This window comes from Vigna unguiculata, chromosome 10 (genome assembly GCF_004118075.2).
Source record: "Vigna unguiculata cultivar IT97K-499-35 chromosome 10, ASM411807v1, whole genome shotgun sequence".
NCBI classification, from domain to species: domain Eukaryota; kingdom Viridiplantae; phylum Streptophyta; class Magnoliopsida; order Fabales; family Fabaceae; genus Vigna; species Vigna unguiculata.
This window is the reverse complement of record NC_040288.1, coordinates 8,747,144-8,755,471: the sequence shown is the minus strand read 5'-3', so window position 1 is coordinate 8,755,471 and position 8,328 is coordinate 8,747,144. Positions and strand designations below refer to the sequence as shown.

At 35.1% G+C, this 8,328-nt stretch overlaps 1 protein-coding gene across 2 annotated transcripts; it reads right to left on the bottom strand.

Annotated features, from left to right (window-relative positions):
• LOC114166872 (serine/threonine-protein kinase ATG1c-like) lies at positions 1 to 7,909 on the bottom strand. Of its 2 annotated transcripts, none has more exons than XM_028051747.1 (13): positions 7,474 to 7,909; positions 5,711 to 5,828; positions 5,581 to 5,639; positions 5,349 to 5,413; positions 4,277 to 4,370; positions 4,114 to 4,194; positions 3,823 to 3,931; positions 2,908 to 2,989; positions 2,451 to 2,830; positions 1,992 to 2,344; positions 1,016 to 1,307; positions 633 to 703; positions 1 to 408 (listed from the first exon to the last, which is right to left on the bottom strand). In XM_028051747.1, the coding sequence occupies exons 1-13, from the start codon at positions 7,714 to 7,716 to the stop codon at positions 157 to 159; spliced, it is 2,199 nt and encodes a 732-aa protein (XP_027907548.1). In that variant the 5' UTR covers positions 7,717 to 7,909; the 3' UTR covers positions 1 to 156. The 2 variants fall into 2 exon arrangements, with proteins under 2 accessions (XP_027907548.1, XP_027907549.1); XM_028051748.1 differs by having other exon boundaries at positions 2,451 to 2,824.
• Between the last annotated feature and the right edge of the window lie 419 nt (positions 7,910 to 8,328).

Sequence of the window (8,328 nt, the reverse complement as noted above, 5' to 3'; positions counted from 1 at the left end):
TGACACAGCATACACAATCAAATGCACATTTGATCATCATTCTAACCACCGAAATGTTGGATTTTACAATCTACCTTGTGCTGGTTTCACCTCCCTCAAAAGAATAACTGTACAAATAAATGATTTGTTGTGTGAATGGGAGATAGATAACCATTGCTAAAATTTTTCCTTAAGGATACCTTGATTGTCATCACATTTCAGAAGTGCCATTCGCTGGGACCTTGAATAACCTTGTCTGTTATTAAGAATATCAATGTAATTTCGAAGTCTGTAACGATCTGAGTTTGTCAGCGAAAAGGGAGGATTAAGAATCAGGGATGGTCCTTCCACTAGAAGAAAAACTAACAGACGAACAGCTTTTGAATACAATGCAGCTGCACTTTCCATGTCACCCATGAGTTCTTCTACCTGCCAACCAAATATCAGAACACAACCTCAGCTTGGATCACCAATGAAGTCTTCATGTTTGCTTAATTGTAGCATATCATTAAAAATGTCTGAGATAACCTTAATTTTGTACAATCAATGATGTGAAATCTCTTTTTATATACATGCTTAAAATAGTATTTTCAAGATGGACTTTGATCACCCAGGCCAAATGGATGAAATGAAAAGCAGGAAGAAATACTCACACCCCCATGCCTTCCAAAAGCAAGAGCAGATTGAAATATTGTCTCCATTGCATCTGGCATCTCGGTGTTTCCTGCAATCAAGACAGAAACGGTCTCCATTATTATAAATTTCATATTACTATGTAATAAAACTACAGGAATCTGTGTCGCTCTCTTGCACACACACCCAGAAAGGTGACACTTGCGTTATAATTATTACTTTACATTTCATGTATGTCATAAAAAGTGCATAAAATTTATTGTTCATCTCATAAACCAAGTTTAAACATAAGAAAACTCTTTTAAATGTTCAAGGGTAGAAATAGCTTAATTTAAAAGAAAAGAAAAAGGAAGGGGAGTTAACTAGCCATTTAGCTAAAAAATTAACATAAAAGATGCCATACCAGGCTCAATGGTCTTGGCAAGCTCTTCAGCATGCTCAAATTCCCTCAAAAATTCACTTTCAATTTTAGATAATATATCCTTCGGCCATAGGGTGTTTCCCTCAAGGCATTCTTCTGAATCAGGACTGCCATGCTTCCTACTGGCACTCCTTCTATATCTTGAAGTTTCTTGATTTGGACTTCCTTCCATGGCTGAGGCAGCTTGTGTATGGCATATGTGCAGTGCTTGCTTCCAGATTGCAAGAATTACAAGCTGAATAGAAAATGCTTCCAGATGCTTTCCTGCCTCCATCTTTACCATTTTTAAGAGTGAGACATGGAGTGGTCCAAAAGCAAAGTATCATTAATATTACCATAGTAACACAAATGAAAACTTAACATTTAGAAAACTTAGCCCACTTTAAAAAAAGTCAAAGGCAGCAACACAAGACACCAAGGTTAAGTAAAAGGGAAATAAATTTCAATCATTTCCATTTCCCACGAAAGGGAAGGATCCTCATAATGCGCACAGAATGAACAACGAAATTGCTATATTATTACTATTATAAGTACTATAATAATAACTACTACTGGAGATATAAGTGTGACAAATGCTCATGTATCTACACTTTTGCTACTAAATGAAAAAAAAAAATAGGTTACCCCAGTAAAAGCAACAGCTACTGCAGTAGTTATTATAAAAAAAAGGAAAAAATTACTTTAACACACTTTTACACTCATTTGAAACATTATTTTTCACTTTCCCATTACAAAAAAAAAAAAAACATATTAAATGAGTGTAAGTGCTCTTGGCCTAAAAAAAAGTTACAAAAATGTTATTAGAATAAGCATGTTTCTAGTGCAATGAGTACACCAAAAGATTGGTATCTCCAGAGTGTAATAGTTTGGGGACAAAATTAATGGTTTGCAAGAAAACTAAGAGCCAGACTACATCATATAAGATCACAGTTGTGAGCAAACTTTCAGCAACATTTACCTTCTCATTAACTAACTCGGTGATGGCAGATGCACACTGTTGCAATGATTTTACCCTGGTCATGCAGTGAGCTGATGGCTGTTCATCACTTATATCCATTGATCCAAGCGAAGTCCCAGGGGCAGAGTCCTGGCTACCTGAACTTCCAACTTGGTACATGCTATTTGTATGTGCACCAACTATTGGCATTGGAGCACTTGGTCTGGTGATTGCACTAGAAGACTCTTGAGGTAAACTACCAGACCTATATTGGGTATGGCTGGGCCTGGAAGCACCCACCGAAGATGAAACATCTATAGGGGGCCCTGGCACCAGAACATATTCTTGATCAATATTCTCCAGGGAATCCGTAACTGTCACATATTACAGAAATATGAGAAACATTATACATAATTTAGAAAGGAAAAACCTAAATCCAACCTTGAAAAAAGAAATGGAAACAAATTTAGCTTGTATGACCTTTTGGATAAGGATTTGCGAACATCTGTTCTGGAGATTCTAGCGGATCAGTGAGATCTCTTGAAATGTTATGGTTGTCCAATCTCCTATTAGTGTTTTGAGATCTTTGTGTCATAGTACGAAATGCAGAATTAGAATTTATGTTATTAGAGATAGGAGATGTTGATTCTGCTTTATCTAGTTTAGAATTTAGATCAAATCCATAGGTGGACTTTATTGAGGACTTTTTTCTTGAAAAGGATGGACTCCCCTCAGGGCCACCAGAGTCGTCATCTAGGATGAAAGGCAAACAATCTTCTTGGTAATTTTCCTCAGTTCTTCTCAAAGGGTCAGATACTGTAGAAAAGAACCCACCAACCAGCCTTGAAGAACTTCTACTCCTGCACACTACAAATTATTTATATTTGCAAACTGAAAAACCATAATGACCATAAATCATAAGAGACTGTGTTTTTACCTCAATGGCTCATCATCCTGTTCTCTTTGCTTCTGAGAAAGAAATGGGTGGTTAAAAAATTCTTCGAAAGTTAGACGTTCCACTGAAATTAAAAAAAAACAGACACAGAAGAAAGAACAATATATTATAATAAGAATAATGACACAACTTATAAGCTTATATCATCCATCCCCTTTTCCTTGTTTCTCTCACGAAAAAACTGTTGAAAAAGTAGAGTATGAAAGACTGTTGGTTGGAACACAACGAGCAAATTTCCTCAATTTATATTTCATATTAATATTAAAAACTAAAGATTATTACAAGCATATTTTATCATTCAATCATCAGTTCACCAAATCAAGCTCCAACTATTATTAATCCCCAAATTAATAATTACCCCTTAAATGGAGGGCAACTCTTCCTTAATTCATAAGATTCTCTTCTAAAGTTACCTTGCCTATACTCCGAACGATGTGTAATAACTTACCATGTATCAGGTATTTATGTATCTAAATGTTGCCCAGAAAGTAAAAATAAGTATTCACCTATTAAGTGGTCCGATCTACATTATAAAAAATAACAAAAATCAAAATACCCCTTTATTCTAGTTGATATGGTATTGGTTAGCAGGAGAATGAGTTATCTAAAAGCCTGAAACAGCAAGGACAAACAGATTTGTCAGCTCAATTTTATGAAGGAGCTGTCATGCTGATGCTAACCAAAGCAATCTAATTTTACATAGGCAGGTTTGAAACACATGTGTCCACCTTCTTTACTGCAGCTAGTTTCCCAGGAAAAAGTCAATAAGTGACACCAAGGATATCTCATGCCATATTAGAAAAATAACAATACTATATACAATAATTAAATAAACTGGACCATAAATTCATCCTTAATTTAGGATTCAGATTTTAGTCTAATAAAATCAAAACATACCTGGATTCCGGCGTAGCAATTTCTGACACAAATCTTTGCATTCAAAACTCAGACTTGGGATATCAGATGGAAACTGCAATTCTGTCGATTTCAAAATATTCTGTAGTAACTGCAGAGTTCATGATTATAAGTTACATTAAGTTAACTAAGGCAGAAAAATGTACCGATTTGGACGACAACATTACTTATATAGCACCAAACTATATACATTATTGGTTAGAAAGAACAACTTTGTTTGCATTGAGAGAATATTCAAAAGACTACAAAACGGGCACTATATCAATTTAATACCTGTATTTGATTGTTTCCAGTAAAAGGTGTTCTCCCAGTAACCAGCTGAAATAAGATTGCACCAACACTCCAGAGATCTGCCTGCATGTTTAATTAGATTTAAATGGAAAGGAAACTAATCATGAATGCTTTGGTTTTCCAAAGATATTAAAATTGAAATCACCTTAGCGTCATACTTCTGCAGTTGCATGATTTCTGGAGCCATATAGAGTGGTGAACCACACAAGGTTTCCGCAAGGCCCCTAGGTTGCAGAGATCTGCCCAAGAAGAAAATTGTGGTTTAATGACTACATTACATAAAGGAGTATAAGAAAGAATACCCAAACCATTTTATGAAAGTCTGAGAGATACACACAGCCAAAACAGAACAGAAGAATGTCAAAGCAAGAAAGGTGGTATAATTTGTCAGATCACAATGTAAAGACTTTTCTTGGAGGTTTTACATAAGACTGAAAATATGATAAAGAAAAGCTTAAGGGAATGAATATCTCTCAGCTGATCTTTCTTATTTATAGAACAAAATTACATTAGAAATAGCAAAAAGGTACAAGAAATTAATGCTAAGAAGTAAACAACTCATATAGCATTTCAATGACCAATACAAGGATTTTGCATTAACTAACTAATAAATAACACCAACTGCAAAAGATAGATCAGATCTAGTAATAGTGAGATAAATAAGTTTTCCAACAACTCTCTCTGGGTCAGAGAAGGTTCATCTTGATCTACCACTTGGTAAAGATACAAAGGAATAAGAATGAATTTGAAAGTGTGTTGTCCTCTCTAAGGATTTCATATTCATAATAATTTTAAATATATCAAATAAAATATATGAGAACGAAGAGAAGAGAATTAGAAAAGAAACATCTAGGAACTAGGTCCAGCTTATTCTAACACTAACATAATTTTTTATTTGGATCCATAGGACCATCTACTGGTCCACAAACAGTCATGCATGTTTCTTCAAAGATATCTAAAGCATATTTCCTATGAGAAACCACAATGCCTTTCTTTAACTGGATCCTCTCTCTCTCTCTACCTACCTATTATAACATTTTTAAACCCACACTTGTCTGTATTATTATGATCAACACATTTAAAAACACATTTTCACTAATTATCTCAAGTCAAATATTGAGACACATACATAAAAATTAGCGCTGGGCTTTCATGATGTCTTAATCATTTTTTTGGGTTCTTCAAGATAGATTAATGAAGTAGAATAATTAGGCTACCTTGCAAATCCAAAGTCAGCAATCTTCAGCACTGACTTCTCATCATTCTGGGAGAGAAGAAGGTTCTGTTTCAAGGGCGATAATGATTACCATACTTAGATAAAATAACAATGCAACCTTCATACAAAGATTAAATTTAATATAGAAGGGGTTCAACTAGGATTCTGAACTAATGAGACATAAAACAATAAATAGACATTTATGTTTTATGAAATAGAATCAAAATAAAAACCTGTGGTTTCAGGTCTCGATGAATAAGGTTATTATCTCGAAGAACTAGTAGACCAGCAGCTGAAACACAGAGTAGTCATTTATAACTTGAACATTTAAGGAGAACATAACTGTATACAGTTGAAACATACCCAGCTGCTGCATGAAATGCTTTGCAGTTGCCTCTGGTACCCTTCCATGGCGTTGAATGTACAAGGACAGATCTCCCCCTTTACAGTATTCTAACACAAGATGTATCTTCCCAGGAACCTACATAAAGTGAATTACACTTCTAATGAGAGACTTTCTTTATGCACCAAAAAATGCATATTTCATTTGACATCACACTTACCACAAATAATAATTTCACCCAGATCAATCTATTCATAGCATATAACTTTCTACAATACTTATTGAAACCTCAGAATTTTGGTTTTGAGTAAAATAAGCCAAAACTAATACTTAAAAACAATCCACAGCCTACAGACAACATATTTCATCTGCCATCAGCACGAAATAAATCCAGCCTAGATTTTAAACAACCATTGTCATTTTACAATCAAATGGTCATTCATCAATAATTGCCACTCCTTCGTTTTCCACAATATTAAACTTTTGTTTTGGACTAGACTTAACTCAATAAAACTGGCATATAAAGTGAGGGTTGCCTCCCATTTTATATATTAAACCACCACCCTTAATGTGCAATTAAGGCAACCATAATGAGACCACAACTAAGGTGGGTTTGGAGTGAGTGTAGCTAAGAAGGCTTTTCAACAGTCCTCATGCCTATGCCTTCCAGTCAGCAGCATGGCAATTGCAAGTGGGCCCAACAACGGATCTAGGATAGAGGTTCTGATACAATCTTAAACTCTAGTTTTTTACCTAACTTTGGTCATATCTCTAGTGAATATGATGGTACTATACCACCAATCTTGAGGCTGCAATCCACACAACTGCCAAAGAGACCATGATTGAGGCAATCAATGCAGTTTTCCAACATATAAAAAGCTATTTTTTCCTACACTAAACGAAGCTTCATGATCACGACTTCCCCCATTTCAATTAAACAGCAAAATACTGCATCTTGTTAACTTAATAGAGAGCGCATACATACTGCTTCTTCTCAAAATTAGAGGAAAGCAGTGAACCTGGGCAACAGTAGGATGCAGTTACACCCCAAAGCAAAAAGGTTCCCTCCTATAAATAATAGGATACTAGCATACACAACCATATAGTTTTATGCAGAAACCCCCAAAATGGTAAAATCTGTTTCCTCTTCAAATCCCACAGTACATCACCCAAATAGAAGCAACCGGGGTTATCATGCCCCCAGACACTTTTTCAAAGGTTTTGTTTATCCAGTAGTCAAACCGCAGATTGCCAACATTCTTTCTCACCACTAAAAATTACTAAATATTTCCAGCCCCAGATAAAAGAAACATCACCAATATAAAAATTACCAAAGTCATCATCACTCAGCACACATTTCCAAGCTCTTCTAAAACATCATCACCGCTTCACTGTAAATAATATACACCGTAAAACCCAAAAGCAATTTACTCAAAGCAAAAAAAGTTATAACAAACACTCCTAAACAAATTATCCCAAGAATAAGAGAAACCTCACACTAACAACAGTTTCCGAAATTCCAAATTACACAATAGCTTCAACAATCCCCACCAACCCAATGACTTTGACTAAACTGGCAATACACCCCAGGCTTCTGAGGGATTCAAGTCCAACATATTACATCCTTGGAAAGGAGTGCTAAGTTTTCAATTTAACTAAGTCCCAGACCAAGAATTAATCATTCAAAAACCTCAAACTTATCAGGGTCCCACCAAACAGTGAAAGGCTTTATTACAACAAAAACATTCCACACCAAAAACAAAAGAAAAAATCGACATCCAACCTGAATGATATCGTGCAAACAGATTATGTTAGGGTGGTTAATCCGCTTCAAGATGAAAATCTCGGACATGAGGCTCTCCTGCAACTTCTTATTGAGGCGAAGCGTGGCGATCTCCTTTATTGCCACCTCGGTTCCGTGTACCTTGTGCCTTCCGTGCCACACCACCGAGAACGACCCCGCGCCGATTTGCCTCCCCACCACGTACTCTCCGACCACCCTGTTCCGCCCCACTGCCTGTGCCATCGCCGCCGTCGAATCCGAAACCCTAGACTCCGAAAACCCGATTACCGAAAACGGATCCTCCTAACCACTTTCTCGGGTTTTGGATTTTTGCAGAACACGTCCACGGATTGGGTCAGAAAAGTTTCGAAGTTTTTTTTGTTTTTTTACACAAATGCGAGGTTGCTTTTGAACAGACACTTTACTTTGAGTTGAGAAGATTTATTATTAGTGTTATAGTTATCGAAGACACGACAATTATATAACTATTATTGTTATCATCTTCATCCACCAAATTCTTATTAATCTTTTTCATTTATTAAACTTAATTCCATATATTTTACACAATAATAACTTTTAATTTACTATCATTGTCATCGTATATTGTTTTTAAAATAAAAGAGAGATATAAAAAAGAAAAGGTAATATATAACAGTAATTAAAAACTAATGTAATAAATTTAAATGTTATGATTGCTGTGCAGTTTTTCACAAAATCGTTTTTTTCAGTTCGTATACTAATATAAAAAAAAATTGTTTATAAAAATCAAAATTAAAGCTTTGAAACTGTTGTGTCGTAGTTATAAAATAAATAAGGATAAAAATATTAAAATATATATATATATATATATATATA